Here is a 24,909-nt window from a genome sequence, read left to right on the forward strand (position 1 = left end):
CAGACGTGTTGGCAGAGGAAATTATTCCTTTTCTGGAACACCACCTCCACTCCCCTGCACACACACACACACACACCTCACAGGTGGTGGCCATATCTGAGTCTCCAATACCTGGATCACACTTTTTTCTCTGCCCTGGTGATTCCCTGAGACCATGCATCACCCAAATTTTGGGCTCATCCAAGCTGTTTCCAGTGGCTTTTCGATACAATTTGTCTCTCTTGCCTAGTGCTTTGGACTTGCCTAAAATCTTTAAAATAAGCAGCATATGGCCTCTACATACCCCATACCACCTATTTAGAGGCCCCAGGCCTATCACTAGTTTCAGCCTTCCATGATTTGCAGCTTGGGTACATCCTTTCCTGGGTACACGATTGTTCAGTACATCCAAGTAGTAGCCATCTGTAGATCACTATGTAGCCCATGCCAGGTGGCCCCAGGCAGGGCAAGGGGTGGTGACTGATGTTGCATCTCCTGGGAGGCCTAAGCACCAGTGCATCTGGTGGACAGCTTCAGAGCATGCCAGATTACAACCATACAACCAACATCAGTGACATATTCAAAGGGCAGACTTGATGAGTACCAAATGCCCACCAAAACAAGTCCTACTCACAGGGTCAACTCCTTCACAGCAGCTCTTTTGCTGTAGTCACAACCAGCTATTGCAGCCAACTGGCCTGGGATTTAATTCCTCCCAGTAAAACCAGTGGAAATAAAGGCTCAACTAGAAGAGGTCAATTCACACAGCCCACACTGGAGCACACCTGGAATGCTCACCTTGCGTAAAAATGGAGGCTGCACCACTGGGCCCTATAGGAAACCAACTGCAAAGGCCACTCTACCTACTCTGAGAGACATCGCTGCTCTAACTAATACATAGAAACAAACAGGAAAACCAAAACATGCAGACAAAGAAATAGGTCCCAAATGAAAAACAGGAAAATCTCCAGAAAAATAACTAAAGGAAATAGAGGCAAGCAAATTATCAGACACAGAGTTCAAACAATTGTGATCAAGATGCTCAAGGAACTTAGTAAGAACTTCAACAGCATGAAAAAAGACATAGAAATCATAAAAAAAAAAGAATGAGTCGGAAATGAAGGATACACCAATTGAAATGAAGAATACTTCACAGGGAATCAACAATAGAGTAGATAAAGCCAAGAATTAAATCAGCAACTTGAAAGATAAGGAAGCAAAAAACACCTCATCAGAACAGCATTAAGAAAAAAAAATTTAAATGAGCATAATGCAGAGTCTTTGGGACAACTTCAAGCATACCAACATTCACATCATAGGGGTGCCAGAAGGAGAAGAGAGAGAGTAAGAAATTGAAAACCTATTTGAAAAAAATGACAGAAAACTCTCTTAATCTTGTGAAGGAAATAGATATATAAGTCCAGGAAGTACAGAGAGTCCTAAACAAGAAGAACCCAAAGAGGCCCACACCAGAACATATTATAACTAAAATGCAAAAGATTAAAGACAAAAAAAGAATCTGAAAAGGAGCAAGAGAAAAGCAGTTAGTTACTTCCAAGGGAGCTCCTATAAGACTGTGAGCTGAGTTCTCAAGAGAAACTTTGCAGGTCAGAAGAGATTGGCAAGAAATATCCAAAGTGATGAAAAGTAAAGAGCTAAAACCAAGATTACACTACCCAGTAAAGTTATTATTTAGAATCAACGGACATACAAAGAGCTACCCAGACAAAGAAAAGGAGTTCAACACCACCAAACCAGAATTACATGAAATGGTAAAGTGTCAGGAGAAGAAGAAGAAAAGAAAAAAGAAGAAGAAGAAGAAGAAGAAGAAGAAGAAGAAGAAGAAGAAGAAGAAGAAGAAGAAGGAGGAGGAGGAGGAGGAGGAGGAGGAGGAGGAGGAGGAGGAGGAGGAGGAGGAGGAAGAAGAAGAGGTCAATATTATGAACAATAAAATGGCAATAAATACATATCTATCAACAATTGAATCTAAAAACCATAATAAAGGTACAAACAGACAGTAACATACTCATAGATATAGCGAACACTCTGATAGTTGCCAGATAGGAGGGGGGTTGGGGGAAATTGGTGGAAAGGTGAAGGGATTAAGAAGTACAAATTGGTTGTTATGGGAATATAAAGTACAGCATAGGGAATATAGTCAATAATATTCTAATAACTATGTATGGTATCAGATGGGTATGAAATTTATTGGGATGATCAGTTAGAAAGTTATATAATGTCTAATCATTGGGGTATACACCTGAAACTAGTATTGTATATCAACTGTAATTGGAAAATAAAAATGATTTTTTTAAAAAGACTATGTTTTGCCATTAAAAAAAAGTAGAACTGAACGAGAAAACCCCAAAGGATGGGAACTGCAGACTGATTCCAAATACATGGTGAACTACAGCTATTACCAGAAGTTCCCAACATGAAATCTGGGAAGAATTCCAAACAATTGGGAAATTGAAGAATGAGCCAAGAACTAAGGATTTGTGTTCCATATGGAACCATCTGCTTGCTAACTCCTGGAATGAAAAGCCAATAAGATTGGTTGCTCAGTACAAAGTGGAGCTCAGAACTAGAAGAAAGATACCAGTTGTCCTTGGAAACAGCAAGAAAGAGAACTCAAAGGGCCGGTGACCACCATGCCTACATTTCTACATTTTTTTGTCCTCAAAGCTTCGGGAAGTCTCCTTTGGTCCCACCACTGCCACCAAGTCTGTTAATGTAAAAACTTCAACCAAGAAAATTTTAAGATCTAACTGTCTTTATTGAACAATTCATGAATTGGGGAGAATCTCATCCAATAAATTGTACAAAGCAGGAAGTTGTTATGGGGAGAAACTGAGTGAGGAAAGAAACTTATTAGCAGAAGAAAAGAAAAGATTATTTCAGGCTAGGGCGCCTCTCTTTAAGGAAACAAAATTACATCACTGTTGGTCAGGAATTTCCAGACTGATTGATCTAAGGCCACACTCCTGTGAGAAGCTGAAGTTGCAATTAAGTCTTGGTTTGCTCTTCTTGGGGCTAGTGACACCTTTGGGACTGTTGTTTCTTTTGTCAGCATCTGGTTCGATTAAAATAGTTGTCCAATGTTTTACTCCTATGTATCAGTAAACTGTAGAATCACTTATCGAACTTTAATAATAATTGACATCATTATATTTATTGAGATATAATTGATATATCTATAATAATAAAAGCATAATATGCAAATTGACCAAATGGGCATCCATATGTCCTTCCGGACAACCTTCCAGACAAAGCTAGGGCTGCAGCCGTGGGATTGAGGCAGCCTCCATAACTGCAAGGGATCAAGGCAGCCGCTGCGGCTGAAAGGGAGGGATCAAGGCAGCCGCCATGGTTGCGAGGGAGGGATCGAGGCAGCCGCCAAGGCTATGAAGGCCTACTCTCACACAACTCTCATGCATCGGGCCTCTAGTCTATATAATAAAAGCCTAAGCGACCATTATGGCAGAACAACCAGAATGATGGGTTTCTATGATGCCCACTGACCACCAGAGAGCAGACACTCAATGTAGGAGCTGCCTCCTGGTGGTCAGTGTGCTCCCACAGAGGGAGCACCACTCAGCCAGAAGCCGGGCTCACAGCTGGCAAGTGCAACGGTGGTTGTGGAAGCAACTACCATCTCCACAGCAGCACTAAGGAGTAGCCAGCAGGCGGGAAGTAAGGAGTGAGAGGTCCCGGACTGCGAGAGGGCACAGGCCGGGCTGAGGGACCTGCCCTCCAGTGCAAGTTTTTCATGCACCAATCCTGTAGTAATACTATATTAATATTGGCTATACAACATAATGATTCAATATTTGAATATATTGCAAAATAATCACCACAAGGGGTCTAGTTAACATTCTCATCAGACACAGTTATAAACATTTTTTCTTCACCATTTTTTTCTTATTTTTTTTTTACTTTTTATTTATCTTTCAAAATTCTTTATGGTTTCAAGTATTACATATGTCTCCTTTTTTCCCCTTGTGAACCCCAAACCCCCAGCACATGCCCTCAGCCCCCTAAAATCTGTGTCCATTAGCTATACTTCTATGCAACCACCCCTGCCTTCCCTGTGAAGATTCACAGTCTGTTCAATGCTTCTATGTCTTTGGATCTATTTTTGTTCATCAGATTATGTTGTTCATTATTTCCAAAAATGAATGAGATCATATGATATTTTTTTCCCTCCAACTGGCTTATTTCGCTTAGCATAATGTTCTCCAGTTCCAACCATGCTATTGCAAATGGTAGGTGTCCATTTTACAGCAGCATAGTATTCCATTGTGTAGATGTACCACCGTTTTTTAATCCACTCATCTGCTGATGATCACTTAGGCTGTTTCCAAATCTTAGCTATTGTAAATTGTGCTGCTAAGATCATAGGGATGCATATATCCTTTCTGATTGGTGTTTCTGATTTCTTGGGATATGTTCCTAGAAGTGGGATTACTGGGTCAAATGGAAGTTCCATTTTTAATTTTTTGAGGAAACTCCATACTGTCTTCCATAGTGGCTGCACCAGTCTGCATTCTCACCAGCACTGCACCAGGGTTCTTTTTTCTCCACATCCTCACCAGCACTTGTCATTTGTTGATTTGTTGATGATAGCCATTCTGACAAGTGTGAGATGGTACCGAATTGTCATTTTGATTTGCATCTCTCAGATGCCCCTAAGGTGGGATGGTGCCCTAGGTCCTGCTGGCAATGTGGTCTTGTGACCTGCGGTTGGGCACACCAGGTCACACCAGCAGCTCTGATCTGAGCTGAGGGTAGCGTATGTGCCAGATGACAGTTCTATCTGTGCCTGGGGAAGCATGCACACCAACTGAAGGCTCTGTCTGTGCTGGTGGCAGAGCACCCACCGGCCCAAGGCTCTGTCTCTGCCAGGTGCGTAGCACACACTGGGCTGTGGCTCTGTCTGAGCTGGCAGCATAGCACACTCAGTCTGTGCTGGGAGTGGGGTGCTTGCCTGGCAACATTTTTTTTTCTTCTGATGAAAACTTGTAAGATTTACTCACTTAGTAGCTATGCTATGCATTACATACCCATGTCACTATTGTTTTTAATATAAGGATAGATTACCACAACAAAAATAAAATATATGTTTAGGACAAACTATTTGTGTCTTAAAGCTATGACAAATATTTTAATTCATAGCAAATGTGTTATCCTGTGACTGATTCCAACAACCCTTCTACCATAACAGGCATGAAGCTGCCCAAATATGACACTCTACCTGTAAGTTCATCAGTGTCCAAGATTGAGCTGTCCATTGGACAACTGAACATGAGAGTGGCTTACAGGTGAATCTGACTGCTAGCTCATTGACCAGAGGGTCCACGTGTCAGACAGCTGTATCTTTCTCCCAGTGAAATTGCTCTGTGGTTCTAGAATGCTTACTTTTCTGTTGTGAATTACAGTACTGTCTAAATTGGGAGCAGTTAGGATGAGAGTGAGAGAAATGGTTAGTGGGTCATGGATAGTGAGAGACTTTGGTTGCAGAATCAGAGTACATAAACACTCAAATACAGAAGCAGATTTAGGCAATAGCTCAATGGGGTAAATTTATGTTCTGTTTTAAATAAAATAAAATGAAATGAGTGGGGAAGAAAGAAAGTAAAATATCATATATTGGGCTACCACAAATAATTTCAGAATATTGTAGGCATGTTCTGTGTCTCTTTTTAGATTCATTTCCATAAATGAAGTCAATTCCAAGTAATATTCTAAAAGAGGTTAAACCTGGAGCATCTACTATCTTTCTCTCCTAGGCATTAACCAACAATGGCTATCTACCCATAGCTTACTCCTAATTTCCCAAAAATCAAACAGCACTTCAGAATTATTTATCTGGATTATCACTGTCAGAGCCATGTCTTATTAATTTAGGCTTCTAGCTGCCATATTTCCCTTTCCACTGAAATAGATTTATTCTAATCTTATTTCTTAAGACAAGAATAATAATTAATTGCCAAACAAACTATTTATATTTATGTGCAAACGCAGTGATTCCTATATATAGATTATTTTCAAGTGACTTCCTGGAAATTACTAGTGGCATGGTGCATGAATTCGTGCACATTGAAAGGAAATCGGGAGTCTGCACCCATATGCCTGGGGACTTTCCATGTTCCCATGAGCTGCTGGGAAGTCACGCGGGGAGTCTGTCCTCCCAGCAGCTTTCTGAAAAAATATTTCCAAATGTCCCTTCTGCAGTCAGGGTCACGCCTTGCCAGCTGGGAGGTCCCCAGTGGACACCTTGGGCTGTGCTGGATGCTTTCCACCGCTCAGAGCTGGTTAAGAGATGCTCCAAGGTGAACAATACAAAGTTAGGGATCTTGGGGATCAGGGATGCTCTGTTGCACACACCTCCAACCTTCAGATCCATCTCTCTTTGACTTTCACCCCAATTGTCAGTTGCCACCTTGTGGCCACTGTTGTATTGCTGCCTTCCACTGTAGCTCCAGGGCAATCAGTAAGGGATGAGATTTGATCTCGATGCCCGAGGCAGTTTCAGGAACCCAGCAGCCTTATCAGGCTCATCCTGGTTACTCCAAGTATCTGCACTTCAACTGTTCTCTGGAAATTGTAACTACAGGCTTATGGAGTACATGGGATGTAGCAGTGCACTAAGTGGCAGGTGGCCAGGGAGGAGCCCCGAGCTGGGGCCGGGTGTTGTGCCGCTCCCACCCGGGCTCCTCTGTACCTGCAGCTGCCGCTGCCACCACTCATTAGCGCTGCTTCCAAGGTGGGAGAGGCTCCCACCACCACAGCTGCACTTGCCAGCCATGAGCCCGGCTTCTGGTTGAGTGGTGCTCCTGCTGTGGGAGCTCACTGACCACCAGGAGGCAGCTCCTGCATTGAGCGTCTGTCCCCTGGTGGTCAGTGTGCATCATAGCGACTGGTCGACCAGTAGGTAATGGTCACTTAGGCTTTTATATATAGAGACTAGAGGCCTGATGCACAAAATTTGTGCATGAGTAGGGTCCCTAGTTCTGGCTGGCAATCAGGGCCGATCTTTGGGACAACCAGCAGGGTGATTGGGGGCCCCCACTGGCACCCGCCTTGGCCAGCCTGGTGCACCTACTCACCGGCCCCTCCCCCCACCACTGCCGCTGGTCACCTCCCTCTGTGGGGCAACTGGCAGGGCAATTGGTGGCTCCCGCTGGCACTCACCTTGGCTGACCTGGGGCCTGCAGGCTGTGGGCAACTCCTGCATTGAGCATCTACCCCTTGGTGTTCAGTGCGTGTCATAGCGACTGGTCGTTCCACCAGTCATTCCGCCGTTTGGTTTATTTGCATATTAAGCTTTTATTATATAGGATATATATATGTAGTTATAATCCAAGATGGAAAGTGATAAGGCCATAAAGAAGGTAAAGATAAGGTATATGACAGTTTATAAACTTCCAGATTCTGCAGAACACTTCTTGGAGAAAATGAATTTGAAATGATCCATGAAGATTAATCAGCTTACAGAGGTAGGAAAGATGACCATTTTGGAGGACCTTAATTAAGGCACAAGGATGGGAAAGTAAGAAATTCTGAGTGTGTGAGAGGAGTATAAGACATTCTAGCACTATGGGAATGTTTGGAAATACAGAAACATGTGTATAAGAAAATAATAATTTTGAATTATAGTCTTAAAGCCAAAAATAATCAATATTAATATTGTTATATACTTTTCTAATTTTGTTATATAATTTTATTTAAATATTTGAGAATGTACTATGCCTATTATATATATGATCACATACATATATGCATATGTGTATATAGTAAGTTATATTGACTATATATATATATGCACAAGTATGTGTATAAATTATATACATATGCAGTTATATTTTTATTTTAAATAATTATTCAAATATTTTCAATGACTATATGTTATAATAGAAATAATTAATTGTTTAATTTTCAAAATTGTATGTTTTATACACATTATGTTCTTATTAATAAGGTTAGAATAAACATATTTACACATAAATTTTTGTTGTACTTGAACTTGGTTTTTTAAGATATACTCCTAAAGGTGAAATCAGTGTCAAATATGTTAAGGATTTTAATATGTCTGATATAAGGCCACGTTGCTTGAATATATAGAATTTAAACCCTCCAACCTAATAAAAGAATGACATAATAATTCCTGCTTTCTTCTTTCTTAATGTGATAGACATAAAATTGTATTTCATTTATACTTAAAATTGCAATTTAAACAAGGATAACACATTATTTAACTGTATAAATGTTGTTTGTCCCTTTTTATTTTCTGAGGCTCACCCTACTATTACACAGTCATTCATTTACCTATGAGAACATAGAGTTGTTACCACAGGAAAAGAAAAAAAAAACACAAAAGTTTTTAACTAGCTTCTACATTCAAAATATACTTTTTGCAATTGTAAAAAATAATGGAAAAGTTATTTTTTTTAAGTTATTTTCTGCTAAATCCAATATCAGGGTTTTCCCTGGGTTGACTCCTATTGACTTTTTAAAAATCTCTCATTTATCAGTAACTTTTTTGTGCTACTTCACTTGTCTAGTAACATTGGATTATATTCCAAGCATTGTTAAAATATAGTAGAAGAAACTCTGTATTATTTTATTTCCCTCTAGAGAAATAACATTTTTATTTTGTTAAAATATTAAATTATTAAAGGGTGAATTGCAGCTGTCAAGACTTGGTTTTAGGCTTTATTAAAGTGAGTATGATTCAGCACTGCTGTTATCCCAAAGGCAGATCCATAGTAGCATGGGACAGTATACTTACTCCTAATGCATAGACGTTCTCAACTTAATGCATAAGATGTCTACCAAGGACTCTCCACTTTAACTGGGTCCAAATTTTAACTTGCCTTCTGAAACAGTTTGTGAAAAAACTCATTCATCGCAGGGTTTGTGTAAAGTAGTGAGGAATATTTTGCCCTACAATGTGCACTGCTCCAGACTCCCAAAAAACATACAGTAAGACTCAAAAGGATCAAACTGTTTCCAAGTATTTCAACTACATTTCAGGACAAACATCCAGATGAGTGAGCTAGGAAGTGGCTCTTTCCCAGTTGAACCTTGAGATGAATGCAGCCTCTGTAGAGATCCAGAGTCCAAAGATATTGCTAAGTCATGCCTGGATTTCTGACCCACAGAAACTGGGAAATAAATGGTGTTGCTTAAACCATTAAGTTTCGGTGTAATTTTTTTTTTTTATGTAGCAATAGATAACTAATACAGGAAGAACTTACACAACCTGCAAAAGAGTATCTATAAAACATCTCTAGCAAACATATTCAATGGTGAAATACTAAACCTTTACTACCCTAAAGATTGTTCAGTTCCCACTGTGAGTTCTAACCAATGAACCAATCAGGCAAGAAAAAGGAATGCAGTAAGGAGTTTCCTCAAAATATCAAAAATGGAGCTGCCTTTGGACCCAGTGACCCCACTTCTGGGAATATATCCTAAGAAACCCAAAACACTAATCAGAACGAATATATGGACCCATAGTTCATAGCAGTGTTATTAACAATAGCTAAGATCTGGAAACAGCCCAAATGCCTATTAGCAGATGAGTGGATATAAAAAAAGCTGTTGTACATTCACTCAACACAAAAGAAGGAACTCTTGCCTTTTGCGACAACATGGATAGACCTGGAGATTACTTGCATTTCTGTGAATATCAAGTGAACACTTTCTAAGTGACATAAATCAAGTTATTTTTTACCAATAGGAGAAATAATCTACTCACATTAATGAGGACACAAAAAAGTGTGACCAAGTTCTGCTTTGTTTGAAAAGATAAAAGAGCTGTCTGACACCTAAGTGTCCTCATGCACAGATCTCAAGCTGAAGGAATTTAGGTATTTCCGTACATGAATGATTCTGTGAGGCCTGCAAAGAGCTCCGATGGAGAATTTCTTGTCCTCCTGCTCCCCATTTTAAACACCAATACCTGGGAGTCATAGTCTGCTACTCTGCAGGTGACAGGCCGACAGGGGAGAGCAGTTAGGAGCAATCAGGCAGGCAGGCAGAGAGGTTCTGGGCGATCAGGCAGGCAGGCAGAGAGGTTCTGGGCAATCAGGCAGGCAGGGGGACAAGGCAGGGGAGCAAGATCTCATACATGTGGCCAGTCTGTCAGAAGATTAGTTCCCTCGGTTCTGGTGTATCGGTTAGTATCTTTACACCTGCCAGTAACAGAAATCCCCACCCAAACTGGTTGAAACAGTAAAGGAGACCTTTCTTTAAAAAACTACAGAATTTAAGAAGACACATGATAGGCCAGGATTGGGATGGGATTCGGTTAGCAATCCGGGCTTGTTCCTCTGGAATTCACAAAGCTCCTTCCTCCCCACAAATGTCAACGTTGTCCTCAGGCTGACATTCCTGCCAGACGACGAGATGGCTGCCAGCATTAACTGCTCCCATATGCTGCCGTATTCACAAACAGGGAAAGACAGCAAACAAATCACTTTCCCAAACTATTAAACGTTCTGAGCTTCTTGAACTTTACCTTCCTTGATCCAACTATGTTGCCAAGCAAAGCCACAAAGCAATTGTTTGTCTGGGTTACCTGAACCAATCCCTACTGCCAGAACCCACGCTTGAAACTCGGTATGGAATCAGTGCTACCAAGTGGACACAGCTGCTTCCCATGGGGAAAGGGCCGGAATGAAAATGGTCTATCTATGCTATTTCCATATTGTTGAAGAAGGCCCTAAATCAGCAGTTCTCAACCTGTGGGTCGCGACCCCTTTGGCGGTCGAACGACCCTTTCACAGGGGTCACCTAAGACCATCCTGCATATCAGATATTTACATTACGATTCATAACAGTAGCAACATTACAGTTATGAAGTAGCAATGAAAATAATTTTATGGTTGGGTCACAATATGAGGAACTGTATTTAAAGGGCCAGAAGGTTGAGAACCACTGCCCTAACTGCTTCTACCAATATTCAAATGTTTTAGAGTATCCTTTAGACATATATGTAGTAAATGCTTCCTAATACTCTTGAGTCATATCTATTTGCAAGATATTTGGCAGACAAAGACATTCAATACATACATGTAGCTGAGTCAAGAATTATCCTAGACACCAGGTGCTAACCACACTCTTTGGGAGCCATTATTTTACCCACCCTAAGCTCTTTAAGCTAATGTTTATATCAGGGTGAAGATCTACTTATTTCTAAGTATCCCCAGTAAAAATAAGTGCAAAAACTTCACTTCTATGTTGCTTCATTTGCCTTTCCTGTCTTCAAACAAGAAAGGTAGAATTGTCACTAGTGGAAAGGACTGGAAAGCCAAGATTACAGAAAGTACTGTGGGTGAATGAAGAGAATGGAAAAAGGCAACGTAAGCAATAAACCATTAATACTGTAGTTCCCCCTTATGTGTTTGGGATATGTTCCAAGACTTTCAGTGGATGCCTGAAACTGCAGATAGTACTGAACCCTATATATACTATGTTTTTTCCTGTATAACATAAATAACTATGATAAAGTATAATTTACAGATTAGGCACAAAAGATATTAAAAATAATACCTAATAATAAAATAAAAAATTATAACAATATACTGTAATAAAAGTTGTGTTGGTGTGGTCTCTGTCAAAATATTAAATAGCCCAGCCTGTGTGGCTCAGTGGTTGAGTGTTAACCTATGAACCAGGAGGTCACGGTTCAATTGCCAGCCAGGGCACATACCAGGGTTGCAGGCTCAATCCCCAGTAAGGGGCATGAAGGAGGCAGCCAATCAGTGATTCTCTCTCATCATTGATGTTTCTATCTCTCTCCCTTCCTCTCAGAAATTAATAAAAATATATTTTAAAAATATTATATCCCATTACCCTTCTTCTTGTGATGTCGTGAGATGATAAAAATGCCTTATTAAGTTAATAACTTTCACCTTCTCACTTAAAGGAAGCACTTTATGGCTTTTCTCTGGCATATCTGAATTGCCAGCATCACCACTCTTGCAATTTGGAGCCATTATTAGGTAAAATAAGAGTTACTTGAACACAAGCACTGCAATACTGCGACAGTCAACATGATAACCAAGAGGGCAATACATGACTAATGGAAGGGTATAGGGAGCATCAACAGCATAGAGACACTGGGCAAAGAGATAATTCCCGTGAGGGTGAGATGGAGCCAGCCCACGTGAGAATCATCACACTACTCAGAGCAGTGTGCAATTTAAAACTTCTGAATTGTGCATTTCTGGAATTCTCCATTTAATATTTTTGAACTACCGTTGACCATAGGTAACTGGAACTTCAAAAACTGAAACTATGAATATGAGGGACTGTTGTATAAACATACCATTCATTTAAAATTTTTCTTTGAGTAAATAACATATTTATATGCTTCTATTTTTTCAAAAGAAATAAAAAAGATATTTAGTGAAAATATTCTCATGTCTGCTTTCTCTTTAAAACAGTTATTAGGTTCTTGTATATCTGTCAACAGTTTATTTTGCATATATGGCAAATATAAGTCCATATTTCTGTCTTTCCTTATCACCCCGAAGAGACCATCCTATACATGCAACTCAATACCATATATTCATATATTATTACTTAATAAAAAATCATGGAGAACTTTCCTTATCAAAACAGAGTTGTTTTTCCCCCCTTCATTTATCATCACAGGGACATAGTAATCCATTTTATGAATGTACCACAATTCTCATATAGATGGGCATTTTGTGTAATTCCAATACCATCTATAGAACAGTATCTTCTCTACTTATTTACAATGCCCCCTCTATTTTTAATTCCAATATGCATTCAGGCTTATTTCTGTCATTCGGACTGTTTATTCGTGTCCCATACCACAATGTTAATTAGTGAGACTTTAAGATATATTTTAATCTGGTAGCCCTTGCTTCCCTAATTGCTCTTCTCTCTCAGATGTTTCCTTATACAGTTTAATATAAACTTGTCTAACTTACAAAAGCCTATTAGTATTTATAAAACTTATGTTAATTTAGGGAGAATTAAAACCTTTATTATATTGAGTTGTCCCAGTGAAGGATATAGTATACTTTTCTACTTGTACAGTTTTCTTCACACATTAGGTTTCTTAAATAATATGTGTAGAATATTAATAAAAAGAGGCTAGGTGCTATTGAGTACTGTTGTGCATTCATAGATATGTGAACAGGGTCCTGGCTCTAAGCATAAGGTTGCACTACATGCTTAATACTTACAAGAATAAACAAAAACCTGATCCCATGTTTGGAAAGAAGTGAGTAATGGCAAAGCTACTTGAGAGCAGTACCTTTGTTCATCATATCAGTATACTAATTCCTTCTCCCCCTCACCCCTGCGCACACAGCACATATGTATGCATGCATATAAGCACACGCACATGCACACATACACACACTGAAATATGAGCTGTCTTACTCTGGGTGTAAGACTAATGACACAACAATCCTGCCACTAAGGGCCTGAAAACCTAAATTTTGTGTGATAAATGAGATTTTATGGCTGCTCCAAATAAATCCAATTTTTTTTTTACCTCAAAGAGTTATATTCTATCTACTAAAAGTAATATGGGCCTTCTGAGTCAGTAGTAGTAATCTGACTGGTTGCCTCTGCTTAAATAACACTCTCCAGTCTCTCTCTCTCACCTCCCCATCTCATTCCAGGTTAGCCCCAACTGTGCCCTAGGACTCAGGTTCTCTGAGACTGGCCCGATTAGCTGGTTTGTGCTTCCATACCATGCAGATTCTGCCAGCATACACTTCCTACGCTTTATTAAAAGATCATCTTTTATATTCCCCTCAGCAATAACCACTGTTCTTTGTGGAAACAGTGGATGAATTAGTGGATGAATTGTAGAGCAAAAGATTTATCTATACCCATTGTTGCTACATTTGATACTATTTTCATTTAGGTAAGCCAACAGGAGACACAAATACTTATCTCACTGCAATGGAAAGAACTGATAAAAAAAAGATTGGAAGAAATTCATGTCAATGAATGTTCACAGCCTTGAGTGAGCATCATTTCATTATTTAAAGAATTTGACAATTCACACTTCCCTTACCTATAATTAACCATCATTTAATAATTTATTAAGGAAATAACATGTTAAGCAAGACACTGCGCTAAGTTATGTGGAATATAGGAGAAGCTAAGGCATAGTTTTGGTTTCCCAGCCATCTAATGAGGAAAGTAATGTATGCATGGCTATAAAAAACAGCAATACAAAGATCTCAAGAAGCAGCTAGCTGCTGCAGTCAGCAAGGATCATGATCATATTAACTGTTGACTTGGATAGTAAGAAAAATATTGAAGTGGCCTTGTTAGATTAAAAAACAGAAGGCCAGACTAAGATGTTGTGAAGACTATCTTTATTGATTGGGGACCTGTGTAGAAAATGTAATTCATCTGTATCCCTGACCTACTTTTCATATTTACCAATGAATAAATAGAAATTTAATTCCTTAATGAATAAAGTCTCAATTATCTACTTCTTCTCATCCTTAGAAATCTCAGAATGAGTTTTATACAACTGCATATTTCTTCTAACATAGATGATTGTAAAGTTTTGAGGACTTTGGAACCTACTTGTTCTATGTAATTATACAAAATAAGTGTTTTGGAAGAGATAATCATATAGCTCAAACGTCATGTTTCTCCACAGATATCCACAGCATCAGCTTTCATTTGTGTAAGCAAATAAATATAATCTTGACTATACTATTGCCTGCAGCAATTTAATTTTTGGAACATAGCTGTGATTCCATGATAATGCTTGTATGATTTACATGCAGTGTTTCCAATCCACTTCTCCAGGCTTCTGAAACGGTTTAGCAAAATGTTAGCATTTGCAGGCACCAGATGTTTTGACATAGGAGAAGCAATATGTAAATTTTAATCCATGCTAGGAACAATAGCCTGTGGGCACCTTTTACTTATTACGTGAATTATATACTTAACCATAATGTGGTCTATTCTATCAAAATCACCACCATCTAGATAGTTGTATTCTTGCCTGATGGCACCAATTAATGAAACAGACATTTATATAACCTGATGGCTATCCATTACTTAACCAATATGCTGTATTGTATTTACCTACTTAACCACCCATAGCTAGAACTCTGCAGGTGATAACAAAAATAACATTTCAGGTTGGTTTTAATATTTCTTCTGATGGTCAATAAAATCAATACTTGGTTCTATCTAAATAGCTTATAGCTGTATAAGTCACTTACTTTAACAAAATATTAAAAACTATTAGAGTTTTCATCTTCTTTATGTTTTTAACTAAACTCAATGTAAGGTGTATGTGTGTATAGGTAGGTTTCTAACTGAACTGATTTGAGGATAGCTCCAAATACTGCCTAGATATATGTTCAAGCAAAGAATAACATAGTTTTATATGTAGAGTCCTTTCTAATATCAAGAAATAAGAAAACATTTTATAAGTTCCCATAAGGACACACGTCTATCCGCAAATACACCATACATGTACATACACATACGATAAACAGTCAAGTATAATTTTTTCCCAGCCATCCAACATTTCTGTCTATAGAATGTAAAAAATCACCCTGACTTATTTTTACCTGTATTAGATTGGTTATTCATTTCCACAGAAAAATTCCTTTATTAATTAGTAATTTTGGCACTAACAATGCCTTAAGAAAAACATGCATAACTTTAAAAAATGAACCTACATTTCACATAGAATATCATCTTTTATAGTCAACTCAAATCTGTGCTGTTTTACTAATTTTGACACAAATATGTAGAAAAAATCATAAACATCATATTACATACTATTGTCTTAACATTTAACTGAAATTCTTATTAATTTTATTATCAAGGGATATGTCTAGTCAATACCAATTAGCAACTTAAAGTGTTTTACATATTAAAATACAGCATGCTATTTATCCTAGATTGTCTGGGGACCACCTAGTATATTAAAACATTTTGTGGAGTTTCTTCATGTTTTTACTGCTACTATTATAGTTGTTAGAAGCTTTGCAACATTTTAACAAATATTTTTTTTCATAAATCAAAACCATAACAGCATGGAGAAGCAGATGGCAAGATAGCATATTAGCTAATGTAACTATTATTTCATGAGTAGGGAAGTATTGGATCATCATTTTCATCATGGGCTCTGTAGTGAGCAGTTGTCAATTGAGAAGTCTCATGGCTGTTAAGTATCCTTTCAGATAACTAACCAACATTCTGTACTTCCTAGTACTATCTATATACAAAGGGAGAATAAAAAAATATGTTAAACATTTGATAATTCTATGCTTTCATTTAATATAAGCAAAGAAAATGTTGGTACATTGGTACATTTTTAAAAGTATATGTATAATGATCCATGTATGTATTAGATTACACCAGTGTTCTTCATTTTCTCAGAAAGTAAAACCAGTTACTGTGTTATTAAAAAGAAAAAATAGCAATAATTACAAATTCTATAGTCCTATTACACTAACAATGTTAGTTATCTTCATCTAACCAATGTTAGATTTAAATCATAAGAGTATTACTTCAGTTCTTCATATGTATAATATGGTATTAAAGTAGGAGATTTTAAACTGCATTGTTATTATTAAGATTAAATAAATGAATTAATTTTAGCCTCGTATACTGTAAACACTGCAATGTGATTAGATAAGATCTTTGAATTTACTTAGCTTTTAAACTTTAGAAGTAATGTATTAAAGGATAATATAATATTAGCTTCCCAATTACATAATTCTTCAACAAAGTCTTCCCTTTACTTTGCATAGTTTCTATTTTGTTTGTTATATATAACCACCAGCTTTAAATAACACACAAAATTTATTTCTCTGGAAAAAGAAAAGTTGAAAACACAAAATTTTAAAAATAAAATGGTAGTGCGAGAATGGGAGAGGTACCATTGCAAAAACAAAAGTCTTTATTTTTTTAATATATATTTTATTGATTTTTTACAGAGAGGAAGGGAGAGGAATAGAGAGTTAGAAACATCGATGAGAGAGAAACATCGATCAGCTGCCTCTTGCACACCCCCAACTAGGGATGTACCCGCAACCAAGGTACATGCTCTTGACCGGAATCGAACTTGGGACCCTTGAGTCTGAAGGCCGACGCTCTATCCATTGAGCCAAATCGGCTAAGGCAAAAGTCTTTAAGTATATTCTTGAAGCTGGCTGGATAAATGCAGAGAAAATACATTTCAGTGAGGATTTCATCAATAAAAGCATAATAGAAATCATTTGGATATGTAGAGATACATGCACAAATCCTTTTACAAGAAGATAAAAAGTTCCCTTTTATTTATAAAGCAGCAGATAGTTTTTCATCATTAAATAGGTTGAATCCAGTGGGAGATTTTTTTTAAACCAAAATAACTATTTTCCAATAATCTCTTATACGCTCAAATTCTCTATGAACCTCAGGGGGAAAAAGAAGTAGAACAGAAAAAAGTTAGACTAGTTTTATAATTTTAAGTAATTTCTTTGTTTAAAAATTGAAATCATACAAATGATAAAATATGAGTGTACGTAATGAATAATGATTACAGGAAGGTCATATGACATATTAGGTCAGCAACACTCTGAATGTGGTCAGTATGTATTAAGTAAATATAATAAAATCTCTGTATGTGTAACTTGCAGTAACTCAGATGGACATCTTATACTTGTCACCATGCAGGGCACTGGAGGGGCAGATAATATAATTTCGTGTAGCATATACAGGCTGTGCCATTATCAACACTGAAATAAAACTCAATCCTTCAGGTGATGTCAAGAAACACAGATAGCTGATCTAGTGCTCATAGCATAGCAAAATGACTAATGGATTCCAGTTTTCATCTACATCTTAGATATTAAAAGGTCAGTAAATATCAGCCTAAAGATATTGTAAAAACATTGAAACATTTAGTTATAACATTAATTTATTTAAATGTTAAAATTCCACAAAATGAGAACAGTAAAAAGTATTTTCAAAATACCTTGAAGTATAAGAAAATGCCAATATGACTCAATCTATCAAAACAGAGGAAGAATACATTCTTTATTTCATTGTGAAGTCTAACTTCTCCCCCACATAAAGGTAAGTGAGCATACCAAATGAAGAAACTCATTGTGTCTAATTTTTTAAGCAGGAGCTATTAGATATTTTATTTACAGTTATCTGAGTGGAAAATGAGTTTAAAAAGGAGGAGGAAGTCTATTTATCAATATCCTCAGCTCATCTCACTATTTATTATTTAGAGGTTTCTACCACATAAAAAGGTTAATATCACTGATATCATATCTGTAAACTGAAGAAATGTGGTCATTTAATATATTCTTCTTCAGCTAAGGAAAAAGTTTGAGAAGAAAGAACAAAATAGAAATTATGAATGTCTATATCAATTCATAAGAGGTCTTTGTTAATATCATTGGGAGTTGGGAAGGTTGCTTTGTTTAAATCGATGAAAAGGTGGCCAATATTTTAGAATAAATAGAGAACTAGATTGGATAGGACATTATCATTCAAAGACAATTAAACATAATAGAAACAAAATTAATCTTATTTTTCAAAAAATTTTAACTTTCATTGCAATTATTCATTAATTCTTTTTAAAAATTTATCTTTATTGTTTATTTTGTGTTTCTTTTCTCCATTAACCCCCCTCCTCCCTACACCTGCCCTCCCAAGCCTTTGCCACACTATTGTCTCTGTCCATGGGCTATGGACATATGGATATAAGTTCCCCAGTCAATCTCTTCCCTCCACCCCCCATTCACAAATCAATAAATGTGATACATCACATAAACAAATTGGAAGACAAAAATCATATGATCATATCAATAGACAGAGAAAAGGTATTCAACAAAATCCAACACTTTTTGATAAAAACTCTCAGCAAAGTGGGAATAGAGGGAGCATATCTCAACATAATAAAGGACATATATGACAAACCAACAGCCAACATCATACTCAATGGGCAAAAACTAAAGAACAGGAACAATTTAGGGATGTCCGCTCTCACCACTATTATTTAATATAGTACTCAAAGTACTAGCCTCAATGATCAGACAAGAAGAAAATATATAAAGTATCCAAACTGCCAAGGAGGAAGTAAAACTGTCATTCACAGATGACATGATATTGTACACATGCATTAACTCTTTGAATGAACAGCTTGATTGTGTATTAATAATCCAGTGTTAGCTAATGCTTTTTGTGATAACATTGTTTGATGAACAATATTACTCTTTCAATGTTAAGATAAGTCTAATTTCTGCAAAAATATTATAGACAATTTTCCAAAGGTTCATTCATGATTCTTATCTACTCAAATAATTTTACTTTAGGATTTTCATAACTTTTACTTTTACCCATTTCAAATGATATTGTCAGATGTTTGCAACATCCCGTAGTCAGAGAAACTGACCCATAAATATTTAACATAAATATGTAGCAAGAGTCATACATACATAGCAGGGTGTTTGAAAGGGGACTATTTTCTAAGTGAGCACCTCCCTTAGTAGACGGTCTAGTGTTTGGTACACTTTTACTTCCCTGTGCATAGTTACTGATGTTGGGATGATGATATTCAGATAACTCGGGCTCCTTCCTCCATTATTACATGTAACATTAACTGTGTTCTCAGCTCTTGATGGATACATAGCTGCATGCTATATATTAAAGTAACAGACCTGATGCAGGAATTTTTCACCTGGGATCCATGGAGATATGTAGGGGGTCCTTGAAATCTCTCTTTTTTAAAATATGTTTTTTATTGATTTCAGAGAGAGGGAAAGAGAGATAGAAACATCAGTGATGATAGAGAATCATTGATTGGCTGCCTCCTGCATGCCCTCTCCCCCCAAACTCTCCCAGGGCTCAAGCCCGCAAACCAGGCATGTAACCTGACCTGTAATCAAGCTGTGACCTCCTGGTTTATAGGTAGACACTTAACCACTGAGCAACAATGGCCAGGCTAAAACTACTTTGTGCATGCATATTTTTGACTGTATATACAATTCTGTATTTTTCTGGAGAGAAGGTCTATAACTTGTGACACAGAACCACTCTTACTCAATCTTTAAAAAATCATTAGCCATTTTATAATCTCCTAATAGCTATTATAATCTGCAAGTAGCAACAAATATTGATTCTCTTTCCAGATCTCTTTTGTCCAGACTCTACCATCTGGTGTCAAGTTATTACAATTAGCTAAGATATAAGAAATGGATTTCAGGGCTAGGTAGTATAGTATTTGGAGTGGAAACATGATAATGCATTATCCATGCAAGTCTTTTCAGACTATGAAGAAAAGATAATAATGGATAATATGAGAACAGAAATTAGCCTCGATCTATGCATGATATGTTTTCCATTGACCCAAAAACATTTTGCTTCTCTATAATTTTCAATGTTAAATTATCACTGTAGGTAGAAAAGTCTAATTTTGTCATAAAGTTAAAAGTATATAATCTTCTCCTAAATATTCTTGAGGAAGTATATCTTATCTTATTGCTTTCTTTCACATGGCATATTATAGGTGAATTTATCTATCTGGTTTTAATGCCTGTTTCTATAAATTAAGAAATATTTTTTCCATGTCAATGAAAATTAATTATCCAATCTCCAATCTAATGTTATAAACTAAGCCTGAGATAATTATTATACCATAAGGATGTAATGCTTTCCCTCTTTCATCATCATTAGTCTCAAATTTTGTGATGATGTATATTTTCCATATGAGTAATACTTAAAGTACTCTTTGAAAAATTTATCACCAAGTTAATATGCATGAAAGATTACATCTCAATCATGTAAGTAATATGCCAAAGCATTTTAATATTTAGACTTCTACCTCCTAATAAAATATTAGATTTCTACTATGTCATTTCATCCTAGTTTTCAAGGGCTTTCACAACCTGTTGATAAAATTACTTTTCAGAACTCCCTAACAAGCATCTTCTAGGGTGGCCAGATAAATGTTCCATTTCTAATAATGTCGCATTGGGATACTTCCACTTATTTTCATTTTTATCATTTGGTTAATATCATTGCTCTACCTTCACTTCCCTTCACTCAATTTATACTTTTAAAAGAAGTTGAATTATGTTCTTCCCATAGACTTTTGTCATTCTCCAAACTTCATCCATTTTCATTTTTCTGACCCTTGGTAATTTTTACCCTATATTGCTCCATGCGGGCTTTAATTCTATATGTTGTTTATCTTTTTTTGGTTGTTTCTCATGTTGTCTTTTAACTCCATGAGGGGTAAGACCGTATCATCTTCTTATCTGTTGTACATTTTCACGGGACTTTTGAGTATTGCTCAATAAATACTCATTGAGCAGATGAGCACTCACAGAGGTGCAACATAGAACAATGTATTTGGTCAGTCAGTTCCCAATCCTAAAACAAACTCAAGAGAGAAAAATTTGATTAAAACATCATAAATATAAATATTTTTAACAAATAATAACAAAGATAGCAAAAATCATAGAGTACTGTAAGTTCTATGAGAATAGAACTTTAGCTCAGAGCTGAATGTATGAGTTTCTGTTTTACAAATTATTTTGTTACTTGGCAATTCAATTTTCAATATTTTGTTAATTTGAAGCAAAACTGTATCAACAACTAATTATTTTACATTCCATACTGGACATAGTGATAAATTGTAAATACCTGAAAAATTGTCATAGAAGCAGGACCCTTTTTAAAGTTCATTTGCTGAATAGATTATCCAATGTCTCTTCTTGAAAAAATTTTGGAATGTGATTTTTTATGCAAAATAGTAAAGCAGAAAAGTGAAGAAAAAACACATACTACCTGCATTGTGTACATGTATGTTAGGGTATGTCTTGTGAAGGGACAAAAATTCGAATCTATATTCTTGAGGAAGGTATTCAATATGTTCCTTTTTTTAAACAGGGAGTGTCTCCATAAATATGAAAACATACTTTTAGAATTTGTGCAGTTAAACAGACTAAAGAAAGTAGCATACACTTTTAGAAACAATTTTTAAATAAGTATTTGTATTTATTGTAGAAAATTCTAAGGTTTATTGTAGATTCACTTTTCAATTATGAGTGATAGATAATCTGTCTTTTAACCAGACAGTGGAGAAAGGCAATAAACTACCGTATCTATTGAGCATGATTCTTGAAAACTGTTTTAAGAGTTAAAAAGGAAGGAGATATTAGTGAGTAACTAAGAAAATGTGTGTGTATTTCTAGGTTTACTCTTTGCCGTCTGTTAGTGTGTCAAGTAGAGAGCTATTTCCAGAAAATAAAAGTTAAGCACATTGGACTCTGTAATCAAGGAAAAAATCTTTTTTAGCCCTCAATAATTCTTCAGCACCGTATGTCTTCTTCCTGTACGTTCATTATACTGTTGTTATTTCCTCCATCGGTTTTTCATGAACAAGGTAGTCCTTTCAGAAAAGTGGAGCCAAAGCAATATATGAAACAAAGAACATAATTGCTTTTCATCAGCATGGAATTGTTTCCTGGTTGATTAATTGAGTGTATGTATTTTGTTATAACTCATCGCCATCATCTGAGCTGAGACTGCTCCTCCTACTGCTCTCTTTGGAAACTTCAGGGGAAGTGGCAGAAAGTAGAGGGTCTGTCCCAAAAGGCGATAAGGTGTCCAGTAGCATGTCATCCAATCTTTGTTCCTCTTTTGAAGCAGCACTGAATGACAGATCTGTGAAGTGTGACAAAGGATCGGAGAAGGACAAAGCTTGGTCACAGAGCTCAGGGCTTAGTCCCTGCAACTGAGTCGGCTGTTGGCAGTAGTCTACTGAATTCTGCTCAAGAGGGGTCTGTGTGTTGACATGAGCATCCATATCAATGGTGCCAAGTGAAGCCAGGGATGGAAGACCATGAGCACGAGCCTGTATTTCTAGTTCCTGCAATTTCAAACAATAATGATTAAATAATGACTTTGAAAGTGGACTTAACTCAAGCCTTAGCTGGTTTGGCTCAGTGGATAGAGCATCCGCCCGCAGACTGAAGGGTCCCGGGTTTGATCCCGATCAAGGGCACATGCCCGGATTGCAGGCTCGATCCCCAGTGGGGACATGTGGGAGGCAGCCAGTCAATGATTCTCCCTCATCATTGATGTTTCTATCTCTCTCTATCTCCCTTCCTCTCTGAAATCAATAAAAATATATATATTTTTAAAAAGAAAGTGGGCTTAACTCTACATAATAAATAATAGAACCAAAATATTAACAAGTATTCAAAATGAAGAGTAATGTAAATTATAAACATTCCTGCAAATAATAGAATTTGCTGTATTTCTATTGACTAAAAAAATAACCCTCAAAATATGCAGTTTTTTAAAAAAATTTCCCTCCCCTTGTTCTATAAGGGAATACACTATGGTCCCATAGTGACACAGACTACATTTAAAGTGAATAGAAAAGCTTCTTTTTTTTATCTTGTTAGTCATCACCTGAGGATATTTTTCCATTGATTTTTAGAGAGAGTGGAGGGGGAGGGGAAGAGACAGAGACAGAGAAACATCGATGTGAGAGACATCAATTGGTTGTCTCCCACACACACCCTGACCGGGCTGGGGACTGAGCCTGCAACCAAGGTATGTGCCCTTGACCAGAATCAAACCCATGACCCTTCAGTTCGTGGGCTGATGCTCTAACCATTGAGCAAACCCTCTAGGGATTCCATTTATTTTTCCAGATTAATTTCTCACTATATTACAGTTCCATGGAAACAAAGTAAATGGTTTACCTGGCTATAAGCATACTCATTAAAAAACAACAACTTGAGAGTTATAAAAACCCATATTTTAATATTTTGTGTCACATGAACAGATGAGAAGTGACAATATAAAACCTGCACAATATGGCTTGAGGCAATAGAATCCATAGCAATGTTACTAAAGACGTCAAAGGGGAAGGAAGAATATACTGTCCAGTATTATGTAGAGAAGCACATGTTCTACTTCATTATTATTATTTGGCTGAAATAATATCATGTGCATTTATAAAATTCATTCTATGTTCTGCATTTTGTAAGTAGTTGTCATTCATTCTATTTTCTTAAAGTCTTCTCAACCCCAGATTTCTAATCAAAACCTAACTGAAACAACCCAATTCATGAACTTCTAAAAGACAATAAAGTTGTCCTCCAGAAGGAAAAAATAATTATTAATAAGAAAAAAATAAATGAGACCAATGAATAAAAACGATGACAAGTCAGTCAGAGTTCAGCCGCGTGGTTTGTGGCAACATTCTTATAACAACCTGAATTCTGAGCAGAAGCCGCCTGTTCGCCTGCTCCAGTTCCTTCTGTCTGTGCTCTAATTCCCGCGCTCTCTGTTGTTCCTTTTGTAGCCACTTGATGTACTCCACTGATGCCTTCAGAATGGTGCCTTTGTTCCAGCGCATATCACTGTAGAACAGAGATAACCTTTTCACAATTGTGCATGTCAGCAGAATTCATAAGAACTTAAAAATCTTTTACATTAATGTGAAATAATGATTTACATGACTATTATTCACTCTTAGATATTATTGCTTCTGAATAGAAATTTTAATAGAATAGTTAAGGAGCCCTTATATAGTAAAATTAATCCCAGAATGAAAATAAGTGTCAAAGGAAAGTAATAAAGTGACTTTTTGTGGGAGAGCTAAATGCAATATCATGATTCTACCATTACAGTTTTTATATTTTTAGTGAAAATTGCTTTTATTATTAACTCCAAGATTAAAATCTATGTGTGGTATTTCTGCATTAATGAACTAGGAAATGTACATTATTGAGGACTTAAGCCTAAATTTTTAAAGATCGTTTCAAATGTACCTACTTTCTAATAAGGTTGCTTTTATGCTTCTAAGAAAAAAAAAAGTCCCTCCTGAATGGTGATCCTGAGTGATTGTGAAACAAATCAGAATTTGGCAACATC

The 24,909-nt window shown here is 36.7% G+C and overlaps 1 protein-coding gene across 2 annotated transcripts in view; it reads right to left on the reverse strand.

The window, feature by feature from the left end:
* Positions 1-22,332: 22,332 nt before the first annotated feature.
* TFEC (transcription factor EC) overlaps positions 22,333-24,909 on the reverse strand; it is a 77,116-nt gene continuing 74,539 nt past the window's right edge. Inside the window, exons 6-7 of one of the 2 annotated variants that reach the window (XM_023760065.1) lie at positions 24,248-24,395; positions 22,333-22,683 (exon numbers count right to left, since the gene is read on the reverse strand). In XM_023760065.1, the coding sequence (XP_023615833.1) occupies positions 22,492-22,683; positions 24,248-24,395 (340 nt within the window). In that variant the 3' untranslated portion in view covers positions 22,333-22,491. Of the gene's footprint in view, positions 22,889-24,247; positions 24,396-24,909 lie in introns of both variants that reach the window. The other variant, XM_006096227.3, reaches the window with a different exon arrangement.

The sequence above is a fragment of the Myotis lucifugus genome, unplaced genomic scaffold (genome assembly GCF_000147115.1).
Source record: "Myotis lucifugus unplaced genomic scaffold, Myoluc2.0 scaffold_171, whole genome shotgun sequence".
Taxonomy (NCBI): Eukaryota; Metazoa; Chordata; class Mammalia; order Chiroptera; family Vespertilionidae; genus Myotis; species Myotis lucifugus.